The 15058-nt window shown below is 45.2% G+C and overlaps 1 protein-coding gene across 3 annotated transcripts in view; it reads right to left on the bottom strand.

Moving 5' to 3' along the window:
- tns2a (tensin 2a) overlaps positions 1-15058 on the bottom strand; it is a 51526-nt gene that overhangs the window by 13444 nt on the left and 23024 nt on the right. For all 3 annotated transcript variants that reach the window (XM_024006086.2, XM_024006087.2, XM_024006088.2), the window contains 15 exon segments: positions 63-1610; positions 2663-2779; positions 2923-2988; positions 3403-3532; positions 3692-3767; positions 3922-3982; positions 4319-4431; positions 4546-4629; positions 4864-4928; positions 5265-5387; positions 5499-5549; positions 10349-10532; positions 11000-11049; positions 11165-11206; positions 11478-11513. In XM_024006086.2, coding sequence (XP_023861854.1) covers positions 63-1610; positions 2663-2779; positions 2923-2988; positions 3403-3532; positions 3692-3767; positions 3922-3982; positions 4319-4431; positions 4546-4629; positions 4864-4928; positions 5265-5387; positions 5499-5549; positions 10349-10532; positions 11000-11049; positions 11165-11206; positions 11478-11513 — 2746 coding nt within the window.

The following is a 15058-nucleotide window of genomic DNA, read 5'->3' as shown; positions in this document are numbered from 1 at the left end:
TTGGTTTAAATGTAATTTCATGAAATTATTTTCTAAAATGTTGTCAGTCYAGGTTGTCTCACCTGTCTGGCTGTCGGAGAGGTACTGCTGAGGGTGGGCTTCAGGGTGGTGGTCTGCTGGCCCTGTGGTGTGGCTGCAGGGGCCTGACAGGGTGGAGGGAGGGGGCAGAGGGGAGGTCGACTCAGACTGGTAGCCTGAGGCATAGCCCCTGCTTTCAGAGGGGGAAGGATGGTAGGGGGAGCAGGGGTAGGCCTGGTGGGGGGTCTGGTAGCCACTGCTGCTGCTGCTGTACTTCAGATCCAGGTGGGAGTGGGCGTGGGAGCGAGACGGCTCTGGGTACGCAGGGTGGCCTGACGGCAGGGGGTCAAAAGTGAAGGCAGGGAGCTCGTGTCCCTGGGGCCCATAGGAAGAAACTGTGGCCCTCCTGTGCCAATAGTCTGCCTCTCTCTCCCTCTCCCATTGGAGCTCTGCCTCCCTGTCCCAATGCAGTGACATCTCCCTGCCTCTTCTCAGTCCCACTGCCTCCCTCTCCCAGTGCATCTCTACCCCTCTGGGCAGCTCAGACTCCCTCCCCCTCCTCAGCCCTGCTTCACGATGCTGCAGCTCTGCCTCTCTGTCCCAGTGGAAGCTCTCTCCTCGCTCCAGCCGCAGGCCGCGGAAGGCTGAGTCCTCCCTCCTGATGAGGCAGTCCCGGCAGGGGCAGCCAGGGGGCGGCAGACCTTCCAGCAGCAGCATGTCGTGGTAGGGGCCGGAGGACTTGGTGTGGTGAGGGTGGTGATGGGTGTGTGAGGGAGGGTGATGGTACGGACCATAGTCATCACTTCTACAGAGCAGGCGCCCGGGAGGAAGGGTGTGGGGGTGAGGGGTCAGCTCCTGGGATGGATAMGGGCACAGAGAGGGGTGATGAGAGGGTCCCTCAGAGCAGGAGCGGTGCAGGTAGTGTGGCGGGCCCTGCTGGCGGTCCCACACCAGGTCAGGGGGAGGCAGGGCCTGATGAGGGTGAGGGTGGGGGCTGTAGTGCTGGCACAGGTCCATATGTGAGGGGACGGTGGCAGGGTTAGCCGAGGGCGGTGCCCCAGGATGACCATTGGTGCCCGGGGCTCTGTCCAGGCAGTAGCTGTTGGGCATGAGGTGGAGTCGGTCACAACCGGGCTTGGCACAGTGCTGGGAGCGGTAGCCCACCCGGCAGGAACAGGAGCGGCCCAACCTCAGGGTACCTGTACGCTCAGAGGGAGAGGACGAGTCCCCGTCATCCAGGATGGCAGTCTCCCTCTCKCTGTCCCGGTCGTCCCTCTCCCCCTCGATGCCCCCCAGCAGGCGCTCCAGCTCCTCCCTCTCGTGCCGAGTGGGGGGCGGGGGCCTTCTGGGCTCTTCTGGACGCTCTGGGTGGGCCGTAGAGTGGGAAGAGTGGCCGGAGTGGCTAGTMTGGCCGGAGTGATTGAGCGAGTCAGAGCTAGGGGAGAGGAGCTGGTTCTGACTCGGCCTCTCCTCACTGGTGCCTGCTGGACTCCCATTGGTGGAGGTCAGAGAGCCTGAACCTGGGCCTGAACGACGTTTCTTTATCTGGGCGTACAGACTGCCATCCACTGGACCCCTGGTGTGGGCTATGTCTGAGAGAGAGTAGAGATTTAACATACTGTACCTTCAGAGTACAGCATCGACAGTATAGCCATAAAGTAATTGCCCAGTGTTTCCATATTTCTATGAAATATGACCTATAATTATTTACAATATGAGTGAAATGGTTTTATTTCCAAATTGTTTAAATTAAGTATCTTAAAGATCAGCTGTGTTGGAATGGTGGGTGTACCCCAACAACAAAATGGTGTGGCCGTATCCCAGTCATAAAAAATATTCACACAAGTAGGCCGCTGATTGGCCAACTCATCCTCCTCAGGGATGTTCCTTGAGGAAATAGCAAGCATTTTTTAAACGGTCTGTTTGCATACAGATGTTCCATTATATTATACAGATACTCSATTGGCCGCTCTAACAATAAAAATAAACGTCTTAAAAAATGGAAGGCAGTCAGGAGGAGGCAATGTTAAGTTGGGACCATTCTAGCCAATGAGAGGGCAGATACATGTGTGTGACCAACCACAACAGTCCTTGCTATCCGGGATCCTTGGTATGTCCCTACCCCTCATTGAAGTTGACGTTTAAAATGGTTAAGGTACCAGTTAAGGTCAGGGTTTAGGGATTGGGACGTCCCAAGCATCCTTCATAGCATCCTTCCTTAACAAGCACAACTCTGATATGAAGTAATTTTTTTATTYAAGTTGCCGGGATGTCACGTGCCCTACTTATATCAGTACACTCATAACTACCTAAGCATTACAAAACTTCTATTCAATCAAATAAACCTCACGTAGCAAATAAGCCATTAAATAATATTTTGACCAAATTTGACACTCATTGACCTTTCGCTCGGTGTGAAAAAAAAATGGTGGTGAAAGACAGATTTTGGGCCTAGTTATCCCTCTCTGGCTTGAGATACAAGTTTGAGGCAGGGTTTTTGAAGTGTATAGGACGAGTCAACAACATTATTTGGATATGAGTTAATCAAATATTAACTTTTGAAAGTYACATTTTCACTGGGCAGTTACTTTAAGCTGTATGATTGAGATAGAGCCCACCAGAAATTCAGGGAGGCTTTCTGTACCTTCTAGACTGTCCTGGTAGCGCTGGTTGAAGTTCTCATAGGAGTCCCAGCGCACCACAGGGTCAGCTGTGTTGTAGTCCACTGTGACAGCAGGGTCATTCCTCTGGTACTCACGCCCTGAGGGGATAGTGCATATGATTAGCCATATGATTAAGCACAAGCACATTAATACAAACTGCTATTGTGTTCACTGGTACTGTTACATTGTAAATTCTCCTGAAATGAGAGAGCTGAAGACGAAACACATAGTAAGAACAAACCTTTGATCTTCTCTGGTCCAGAGGAAAAGACAAACTCTACAGTTGCATCCGAGGGAAATCGTTCATCTGAGAAAAGAAATTACCACATCTATCAGGTGCGTTTMAATGTTTTCCTTTACAGTGGCTTGGTTGGTTCAATTGGGCTAATTACTTCCACATAATCCCCTGGTGCTTTTACAATACAGGCCACAACTTTTCAGCTGGAAGTAATTTAACAGAAAGTAAAAACAGGGGAATTAGGAAATTAGTGTGTTCATTATACAATTAAGTAATGAACCCTGAGGGATTCATTTTGACACATCGGTTCAATATAGTAATTTCCACTTCTCTTAACCACCACAATGAACCAACAAGTTTTATTGTTCCACACTGGCTTAACCGTTACTGCCAAGAAGGCCTTGTATTGATAATAAASCCTTTCCATACGTGTATCAAGAAGAGCCTTTCCCTGCCCTCTCCCCAGACCCTCCCGCTCCATACCAGTACAGGCCTCATCCAGCTCCCCCTTGCCGAACCACAGCTGTGCCCCGTGGATGGTGCAGGTGTGGAACTGCAGTCTGAACACTGTGTCCCTCTCTGCACTCTGGGCCCGTCTGTGGTAACACTTCACCTGCAAGGGGAGACAGAGATGTGGGAAGGGAGCAGAACAACAGATGAGATGGAGGAGAGGAGAATCAATCTACTTTCTGAACAGGCATTGGCAAGGCAGTGACTTAACTTGAGAAACAGTGGAATAATCTGTCAGACTGTCTGTCTGACTCAGACTTACCATGATGTCTCCCTTCAGCAGCAATGCAGGCTCAATGGTCACACACAGTCTTCGGCCCCCGGAACCCTGCAAGTCACTGTGGACAACACACAACATATGAATACAAACAGATAGGCGCACACAGACAAGGAAAAGTAAAGGCACATACTGTCCAGTATGTTAGAGCTATGGCTTTCCTGTCAGTTGTGTTGGTTAATAATACTGTAGGACATAAAGTGATGCAGACTCACTATATCCCTGAGGTYTAGACCAGCTGCATGGACTGGTAGATCTTCAGGAAGGGAAAGTAACCTGGGCAACGATAAAGAGAGGCGGTGTTCAGCGTTACACAGTGGAATGTGCTAACTGTCTCTCCCCCTGTCCTTTGTCATACGATTAAAGATAAACACGCCAGTGTGTGGGTGGAGGGTGAACTTGACCATGTGAAAACACTGCTGTCATTCACAGGGCCATATCGCAGAGCCTTGTGCAGAGACATGCACTCATAGACACACACACGCACACCACAGTATACTGTAAACATAGACTCAAAACCGACTCAGCTCCCTGAGGTTGGGGAATGAGTGGTCTTATCTGAGCATGTCAGTCAGGGTGAACAAATGCGTAGTGCCCCTCGCATGGCCTCACCTCCTTCGCCCTGGAAGTTAGGGAGTGTGGGGATGAGGACCTGGTGGAGGAACAGTGGGTTGCTGTTCATCTTGATCGCCCCAGAGAGGAGCCCCCCAAAGTAGTAGATATACCTGAGAGGGGGGGGTGGGGGTTAGTAAGCCTACATCACTTAAGACAAAAAATAAAAAGATGGGGCTTGCTTGTTGGTTAGTGATACAGACAAAATGTCTGTAGATAGTCCTTACCTGTTTTGGGACGGTTGGAGGGAGGACGAGACTTTATCCTCACAGAACTTCCTCATGGCCAGTGTGCTAAGGGCCTGGTCTGCCCTGCTCAAACACAGAAATGCAGAATGAAACCGACACACTGCACAAGAAGAATACATACTTCATAGAGAGAATTATACGACATTTACATAACATTCCCATTATGGGCTCTCTAAGAGCCAGAAGTACATGAYTGCAGCAGGCTTGAGCCAAAGAACAAGCCAGTTTCCATAACTACAGCCTTAAACCATGCTCAGTGTGGAAACTGTGGCTTTGGATGCAGGACAGGACACTTACCCTGCAGAGATCTTGCTGTAGTGCATGTAGGCTGCAATAATCACTCCTGTCTTGCCCTTGTTGCCCTGGAAGAGGAAGATCCGTGCCATCAGGACATAAAGTACCAACTGTTTTTAGCCTAAGGCTTGAGGCATTAAACTGATTATTACTGTTGTAAAGATAAGGACTACCCTTATAAGAACATTCTGACCACCAACTTCACAGCGATTTCAACACTTCACAGTGAAAAGATACAAAGATGAGATTACATATTGCCCTTCAATATATCAAAGAGCTTCTGTAAAGTGAATGCAAGTCATCTGGGTAAACTCAGCATTCAGTTTTTTTGTGTTTTCTTTAAAAGCCCCTAAAACAACAAAACAGKCGTTTAAAACCCAGTCAAAAGCAGGCCGAACCCTGACCTTGCAGTGCAAGACTACCACATGCTGGGGGTCGGAGGTCAGCCAGGTCTCCATGGCCTTACACATGGCACAGATCTTGTCCAGGGGAGGGGCATGGAGGTCAGGCCAGCCGAAGTCATGAACCTGGATGTCATGGGAAAATAGTGAGGAAGATAGAAAAACTATGTTACTATAATAAGTCACAGAAAGTGGAACRGATACAGAATTGATACGGAAAATGAAAAAAATGTACACCTTTGGATTCATGCTGGTGATGTCATGGCGCCGTTCAGAGAGATTGAAGAGCTGAAAGCAAAATTCATATTTGAGATGAATGATGTGTGTACTCAAGCTACACATATAAAAGCACATATTAGTATTTAGCATTTTATTAAGGTCCCCATTAGCTGCTGCCAAGGCATCCGCTACTCTTCATGGGGTCCAAACAGGAACAAAACAACACAACAACACTGTGTTGTGCCGTGAAGTGTTGTTTTATTTTAATTTACTGTTAGCTTGAGTTACCTGATGTGGAAGAGAGTTCTATGTAGTCATGGCTCTATGTAATACTGAGCGTTTCCCAGCCTCAGTTCTGGACTGTGAAGAGAACCCTGTTGGCATGTCTTGTGGGGTATGTATGGGTGTCTGAGCTGTGTTAGCTGTTTGAACAGACAGTTCGGTGCTTTCAATACGTCAATACCTCTCACGAAGACAAGAAGTGATGCAGTCAATCTCGCCTCTACTTTGAGCCAGGAGAGATTGACATGCATGTTCATGATATTAGCCCTCCYTGTACATTTAAGGGCCAGCTGTGCTGCTCTGTTCTGGGCCAACTGTAATTAGCCTATGTCCTTCTTTACAGCACTTGACCATATAACTGGGCAGTAGTCCAGGTATGATAAAACTAGGGCCTGTAGGACTTGTTTGGTTGATTGTGATGCCAAGAAAGCAAAGCAGCGCTTTATCACTGACAGACCTCTCCCCATCTTAGCAACCGTTGCATCAATATGTTTTGACCTTGTCAGTTTACAGTATAGGGTTAAACCAAGCAGTTTAGTCTCCTCAACGTGTTCAATTGCCACATTTTTAATAACAGTATTTAGATGAGGTTTACGGTTTAGCGAGTGATTTGTCCCAAATACAATGCTTTTAGTTTTTGATATATTTAGGACTAACTTATTACCAGCCACTCATTCTAAAACTGACTGCAGCTCTTTGTTAAGGGTTGCAGTGATTTCACTTGCTGTGGTAGCTGATGTGTATAACGTTGAGTCATCAGCATGCATACAGTAGACACACGGGCTTTACTCAAGGCTAGAAAACAGTAAAGGACCAAGACAGCTGCCTTGAGGTATACCACACTCTACCTGGTTTAGGTTAGAAAGGATTCCATTAAAGAAAACCCTCTGTGTTTTATTAGACAGGTCCAAGATATGGCAGAGGATGTAAAGCCATAACACATACGTATTTTCAGCATCCGACTATGATTGATAATGTCAAAAGCTGCACTGAAGTCTAACACAATATTCTTATTATCAATTTGTTTCAACCAATCATCAGTCATTTATGTCAGTGCTGTACATGTTGAGTGCTCTTCCCTATAAGCATGGTGGAAGTCTGTTGTTAATTTGTTTACTGTGAAATAGCATTGTATCTGGTCAAACACCATTTTTTCCGAAAGTTCACTAAGAGTCAGTAGCAGGCTGATTGGTCGGCTGTTTGAATCAGTAAAGGGTGCTTTGCTATTCTTGGGTAGTGGAATGACTTTTGCTTCCGTCCAGGCCTGAGGGCACACCATTTCCTGTKGGCTTAGATTGAAGAGATTGCAAATAGGAGTGGAGATATAGTARGCTACTATCCTCATTAATTTTCCATCCTCGTCAGTACCAGGTGGTTTGTCATTATTAATAGACAGCAATCATTTCTTCACCTTTTCCACACTCACTACAGAATTCAAAATGACATTGCTTGTCTTTCATTATTTGGTCAGTTATGCTTGGATATGAATGTTCAGAGTATTTCACATTCTTTGGTCATACGAGTAATATGAATTGGTGTATGAGTCTCTCTCTCTCTAGGAGAATATGTGTGTGATGTTAGACAAGGTCTCTGATGCTAAGAGAGAAATGTATTTTCTGGGTGACCTGAACATTGACTGGTTATCATCTAGTTGTCCTCTCAAGAGGAAGCTTCTTACTGTGACTAATGCCTGTAACATGAACCATGTTATCACTCAGCCAACTAGTGTATTCCAATAGTGTTGGATCTGTGACATCCTCTTGTATTGGTCATATCTTCGCTAATGCTGCAGTACTTTGCTCCAAAGCAATATCAGTTCCCATTGGCTGTAGTGATCATAAGATTGTGGCAATAACAAGGAAAGCCAAAGTACCAAAGGCAGAGCCTAAAGTTATTCATAAGAGATCATACAAAATGTTTTCTCAAGAACGTTTTTCGAAGATGTTGGTCTGATGTGTATAAGGAGGTGAATCCAGATGCAGCACTTTGAGTTTTTGCACAATTATTCTTGCAAATTGTTGACAAACATTCACCTGTTAAGAAACTATCTGTGTAAAATTACTAAAATGCAATGTAAATGTAAAAAGGAAAGTTGTTTAAATTTCTATTTATTTTCSAAAAAGGCCCTAAATAATTTGTATCAGGACTGTTGAAAAGTATTTAGCATTTAGAAAATACATTGGACTGTAGTTTAGGCCAGTGAAATACAAATGACAAACACTAAAAAGTAACAGAAATACRGCCCATCTCTGTGTGTATTGAATATACAATATTGAAAGAGAAGAACTGCTGTTTTGAATTTGGTCAAGTTTGCGTGGAAGAGGTGGYAAAACAATTGCCATCCATCAATAATGATAAGCCACCAGSTYAAATGACTATGTATGTTGATGATTGCACACTCTACACATCAGCACCTACAGCTAGTGAGCCCACTGAAACTCTTAGCAAGGAGTTACAGTCAGTGTCAGAATGGGTAATTAACAAGAAACTGGTCTGAAATACAGTGCATTCAGAAAGTATTCAGTGCACTCATCAATCTAGATACAATACCCCATAATGACAAAGTGAAAACAGGTTAATACATTTTAGCAACATTTTTTTTTTTAAACAAACAGAAATACCTTATTTACATAAGCATTCAGACCCTTTGCTATGAGACTCAAAACTGAGCTCATGTGCATCCTGTTTCCATTGATCATCCTTGAGATGTTTCTACAACTTTATTGGAGTCCACCTCTGGTAAATTCAATTGATTGGACATGATTTGGAAAGGCACACATCTGTATATATGAGGTCCCACAGTTAAACAGTTCATGTCAGAGCAAAAACCAAGCCATGAGGTTGAAGGAATTGTACGCAAAGCTCAGAGACAGGATTTTGTCGAGGCACAGATCTGGGGAAGGGTACCAAAACATTTCTGCAGCATTGCAGGTCCCCAAGAACACAGTGGCCTCCATCATTCTTAAATGGAAGAAGTTTGGAAACACCAAGACTCTTTCTAGAGCTGGCCACCCGGCCAAATTGAGCAATCGGAGGAGAAGGGCCACTCCTCAGTAAAAGCCACATGACAGCCCAATTGCCAAAAGGCACCTGAAGGACTCTCAGACCATGAGAAATAAAATTCTCTGGTCTGATGAAACCACGATTGAACCCTTTGTCCTGAATGCCAAGCGGTCCCATGTGGTCCCATGGTGTTTATACTTGCGTACTATTGTTTGTACAGATGAATGTGGTACCTTCAGGCGTTTGGAAATTGCTCCCAAGGATGAACCAGACTTATGGAGGTCTACAATTTTTTCTGAGGTCTTGGCTGATTTKTTTTGATTTTCCATGATGTCAAGCAAAGAGGCACTGAGTTTGAAGGTAGGCCTTGAAATACATCCACAGGTACACCTCCAATTGACTCAAATGATGTCAATNTGAAATACATCCACAGGTACACCTCCAATTGACTCAAATGATGTCAATTAGCCTATCAGAAGCTTCTAAAGCCATGGCATAATTTTCAGGAATTTTCTAAGCTGTTTAAAGGCACAGTCAACTTAGTGTATGTAAACTTCTGACCTCCTGGAATTGTGATACAGTGAAATAATCTGTCTGTAAACAATTGTTGGAAAAATGACTTGTGTCATGCACAAAGTAGATGTCCTAACKGACTTGCCAGAACTATAGTTTGTTAACAAGAAATTTGTGGAGTGGTTGAAAAACAAGTTTTAATGACTCCAACCTAAGTGTATGTAAACTTATGACTTTACATTTGCAAAAATGTCTAACCTGTTTTTGCTTTGCCATTATGGGGTATTGTGTGTAGATTGATGAGTGATTTTTAAAAATTTTAATCCATTTTAGAATAAGGCTGTAAAGTAACAAAATGTAGAAAAAGTCAAGGGGTCTGAATACTTTCCGAATGCACTGTATTAACATTCTGATCATATATTATTTTTTAAATAGTCTGAGAAGAACAACAATGGTAGGGCAATTCAAGAATAACCAATATGCAGTGATAATGTATTGAGCCTACTGCACAAACCTCATTGCTACAGTACTGTTTTTAATAGGTTAATGTTGCATAGGCTTACGGCTTTTAAGTCATGTTAAAAAAAAAAAATCTGCCTCCATTTTGATTCAGAAAGTGATCTCGGCTCAGAAAAGGAATATGATATGATTCTGAATACATAAAGCAACACCTCCCCCATTGGCATTCCTGTCTCTTTTATAGATGTTATAACCATGTATTTCTATCACTGTATCATCAAAGGAATTATCTAAGTGAGTTTCTGAGATAGCCAGTATATGAATGTTATCTGATGTTATCTCATCTTTGTTATCCGATTTCATGAACCTTGTTTCTCAGGCTACGTATGTTCATGTGGGCTATTTTTTACCTTTTTCTGGGTTGCTTTTCTGGGTGGCTATGAAAGCACATATGAAAGCATCACGGAGTGTATGGCTACGTTCCAAAATCCATACCAGCCTACCACTTAATAATACATGCCCAACACAATCCTTCATTTGGAGTGGTATGATAGTAGCGTAGATATTTGAACCCAGCCCATGTCGACAGCGGCAGCATATAATGTACTCACCAGGAACTTGTCCTGGTGCTTGGACCTGAGCATGGCGGTCACCTCCTTGAGGTTGAGACGGTAGCGCTGCTCGTCCAGCAGAGGGGGGAAGAACACGGAGATYATCCTCTCGGTGATGTAGGTCAGGTCAAAGTCATAGTGGCCCTCCATGACTCTTTCCATCACACGGTCCACACTGAAACTCCTGACCAGAGGAAAAACGCAAGGGGTTATGAGGTGGTCRACAGATTGATGTCGTGTTACTCCATTGAGCTCTAAAACAGAAACACTGAAACCTTTCATTTGCAGCCTCCCTTACATTAACTCAGCGTTTCCCAAACTAGGGGTCGCGACCCCATGTGGTGTAGCCTGATTTGAAAATGGGGTCGAGAGGAAAAACAGGAGGAAGTGTAGTTGGATAATGAGAGGAGGTGTAGAATGACAAGAATAAAAAGAGGGAATGAAGGAGGAGTGATAAAAAATGGAGAGACTGGGAAAGAGAAGAAGAGAATGAAGAGGAGGAGATAGGAGTCAGTGTGAAATCCTCCTCTTAATCATCCAGTACCTCCTCCTTTTCATCATCCTCRTCTTCCTTCTTCTCCTCCTCCTCCAGAGAGAGACATGTTAAATAATGATTTGAATTAGGTTATCATACATAGGGAGCTGTGTTACCTGGGGAGGATGGTTCTCTGTTTGGTGTAAGTCAGAGACTTTGTGGAACCCTGAAGACAGAGAGAAATTCAATTAGAACCATTTCTCACACTCACGAGAAGAACAGCATGAACATTCATTTGTGGAGGGGAAGTGAGAAAAGTGTGTCTGGAAAAGTCTTCTCACCAGGTGTTGAACGTGTCGGGATGGAGCTGTCCCTCTGCGCTGCTGTAGGCAACAAGGGGAGATATATGGTGATTCAACAAACAGGCTTCCTTCCTGAAGGCCCACCTATACTACTTACTGTAGCAACCTGACTTCTAGACAACACTCTCATCCAAGAACAAACCAAGCCCACTCTACTAGCCAAGGAAAAGAGGGGCATCTGCCATTTTCCAACAGCACTGCAGATTTATGGATGGTTACAGSTTGTTGTTTATATCATAAAGTGAAGGAATTAAAGACTATTTAAAGAGTGAGAGACAGAGGGTCAACTTACCAGATCAGATGGAGCTGGGATGCATGCTGTGGTCACCTGAAACAGAACAACAGACCATTTTTCCAACGAGAAACATGATCGAACCAAAACAGACAGTCAAACATACACATTACACGTTCTGAGGCTATCCGCTTAGTCTCGCTTTCCGCCGTCTGTTTTTTTTCTTCTTGTATTTTTCTCCAGGAAAGAGGGAAGGGAGTGGTGAGGCTGGCGAGGCCGGGGAAGATGGGCCAGAGGAAATGCTCCCTCAGACAGACGGAGAGATAAAGAGAGAGAGAAAAACACATCTAAGCCAGATACGAGAGCCCTGTCATCCCATGAAGACATGATTACAGTAGAAATACCAGGACAAGGGGAGTATGGTATGCAAGTCCCAACCTTCTCTGGGGGCGCTTGGTGGGACGGTCTGAGAAAAACCAGAGGTTGCATAATTTATCTTGCTAACCCACTCCATCTTGGTGTCACTCACACAATGGCACAGTTGGTAGCCAGGGAGCATGTGCACATAATCATGTTGGTCATGTTCACACTGATTCATATAAACACAAAGCACTACAAAGTACAACTAATATGCTGGTTTAAAGCATTTATTAGAAACATTTGCTTTGACAACACTACAACCTTTGCTGTCTCGTACGCATGCACACACACACACCCACACAATGTAATTTCCCATGTGCAATGGTCTGCAGATCGTGAACCCAGACCTATGTTCCGGAGCAAGTGGAAGGAAGCACTGGTAGATTTGAGGTAGGGTTGAGGACCACAGTCATGCTTACATAATGGCCAAGCACACTGCGGGCCAGAGTATGTCCTAGCATTTCCACTCCCCAACCCTGTTACGCCTGTTTGTTTGGCCACAGGAAAGGGCAAAGGCTTGTATAACTCATTGTGTACAGAGGGAAGTGACAGACCCCTTGGGTGGGAGTATGTTTGTGTTTGAGTGTGTGTGAGCCAGATATAGCTAGTGTGCTTGTGTGCATTTCTAAGAAAATGTTTGGGCCTCAAACCTCTCCACCTCATACAGTAGGTGGCTATAGGCTAAGCAGGGTGGTGTCAGCAGACAATGTGCTGTAATGAGACACATGACTACATCACAGAGCTTGTTTCTGATTGATTACAATAAAGTWAATTTTWATTTTTTTWTWWWTTTTTTTATTTCACCTTTATTTAACCAGGTAGGCTAGTTGAGAACAAGTTCTCATTTGCAACTGRGACCTGGCCAAGATAAAGCATAGCAGTGTGAACAGACAACACAGAGTTACACATGGAGTAAACAATAAACAAGTCAATAACATGGTAGAAAAAAAACCAAAGAGAATCTATAACAATGTGTGCAAAAGGCATGAGGTAGGCAATAAATCGAATAATTACAATTTAGCAGATTAACACTGGAGTGATAAATCATCAGATGATCATGTGCAAGAAGAGATACTGGTGTGCAAAAGAGCAGAAAAGTAAATAAATAAAAGCAGTATGGGGGGTGAGGTAGGTAAATTGGGTGGGTAGTTTACAGATGGACTATGTCAGCTGCAGCGATCGGTTAGCTGCTCGGATAGCAGATTTTTAAAGTTGTTGAGGGAGATAAAAGTCTCCAACTTCAGAGATTTTTGCAATTCGTTCCAGTCGCAGGCAGCAGAGAACTGGAAGGAAAGGCGTCCAAATGAGGTTTTGGCTTTAGGGATGATCAGTGAGATACACCTGCTGGAGCGCGTGTTGCAGTGGGTGTAGCCATCGTGACCAGTGAACTGAGATAAGGCGGCACTTTACCTAGCATAGCCTTGTAGATGACCTGGAGCCAGTGGGTCTGACGACGAACATGTAGCGAGGGCCAGCCGACTAGGGCATACAGGTCGCAGTGGTGGGTCGTATAAGGTGCTTTAGTAACAAAACGAATGGCACTGTGATAAACTGCATCCAGTTTGCTGAGTAGAGTATTGGAAGCTATTTTGTAGATGACATCGCCGAAGTCGAGGATCGGTAGATAGTCAGTTTTACTAGGGTAAGTTTGGCGGCGTGAGTGAAGGAGGCTTTGTTGCGGAATAGAAAGCCGATTCTTGCTTTGATTTTGGATTGGAGATGTTTGATATGAGTCTGGAAGGAGAGTTTGCAGTCTAGCCAGACACACTAGGTACTTATAGATGTCCACATATTCTAGGCGGAACCGTCCAGGGTGGTGATGCTAGTCGGGCGTGCGGGTGCAGGCAGCGAGCGGTTGAAAAGCATGCATTTGGTTTTACTAGCGTTTAAGAGCAGTTGGAGGCCACGGAAGGAGTGTTGTATGGCATTGAAGCTCGTTTGAGGTAGATAGTACAGTGTCCAAGGAAGGGCCGGAAGTATATAGAATGGTGGTCGTCTGCGTAGAGGTGGATCAGGGAATCGCCCGCAGCAAGAGCAACATCATTGATGTATACAGAGAAAAGAGTCGGCCCGAGAATTGAACCCTGTGGTACCCCCATAGAGACTGCCAGAGGACCGGACAACATGCCCTCCGATTTGGACACACTGAACTCTGTCTGCAAAGTAGTTGGTGAACCAGGCAAGGCAGTCATTAGAAAAACCGAGGCTACTGAGTCTGCCGATAAGAATATGGTGATTGACAGAGTCGAAAGCCTTGCCAGGTCGATGAAGACGGCTGCACAGTAATGTCTTTTATCGATGGCGGTTTTGATTCGTTTAGTACCTTGAGCGTGGCTGAGGTGCACCCATGACCGGCTCGGAAACCGGAAATTGCATCGCAGCATGGTAGCAAGAGAAGTACGGTGGATTCGAGATGGTTCGTGATCTGTTTGTTGACTTGGCTTTCGAAGACCTTAGATAGGCAGGGCAGGATGGATATAGGTCTGTAACAGTTTGGGTCCAGGGTGTCTCCCCCTTTGAAGAGGGGATGACCGCGGCAGCTTTCCAATCTTGGGGATCTCAGATGATACGAAGGGAGGTTGAACAGGCTGGTGATAGGGGTGCGACAATGGCGGCGGACAGTTTCAGAAATAGGGGGTCCAGATTGTCAAGCCCAGCTGATTTGTATGGGTCCAGGTTTTCCAGCTCTTTCAGAACATCTGCTATCTGGATTTGGGTAAAGGAGAAGCTGGGGAGGCTTGGGCGAAGTAGCAGCGGAGGGACGGGGCTGTTGGCCAAGGTTGGAGTCGCCAGGAGGAAGGCATGGCCAGCCATTGAGAAATGCTTGTTGAAGTCTTCGATTATCACGGATTTATCGGTGGTGACCGTGTTACCTAGCCTCAGTGCAGTGGGCAGCTGGGAGGAGGTGCTCTTGTTCTCCATGGACTTTACAGTATCTCCAGAACTTTTTGGAAGTTAGAAGCTACAGGATCAAATTTCTGCTTGAAAAAGCTGGCCTTTTGCTTTCCTGACTGACTGCGTGTATTGTTCCTGACTTCCCTGAACAGTTGCCATATTGCGGGGCTCTTCGATGCTATTGCAGTTCGCCACAGGATGTTTTTGTGCTGGTCGAGGGCAGTCAGGTCTGAGTGAACAGGGGCTATATCTGTTCTTGGTTCTGCATTTTTGAACCGGAGCATGCTTGTCTAATATGGTGAGGAAGTAACATTTAAAGATGACCA

This window comes from Salvelinus sp. IW2-2015, linkage group LG17, assembly GCF_002910315.2.
Source record: "Salvelinus sp. IW2-2015 linkage group LG17, ASM291031v2, whole genome shotgun sequence".
NCBI lineage: Eukaryota > Metazoa > Chordata > Actinopteri > Salmoniformes > Salmonidae > Salvelinus > Salvelinus sp. IW2-2015.
The sequence above is the reverse complement of the archived record's forward strand: the minus strand, read 5'-3'. Positions and strand labels throughout refer to the sequence as shown.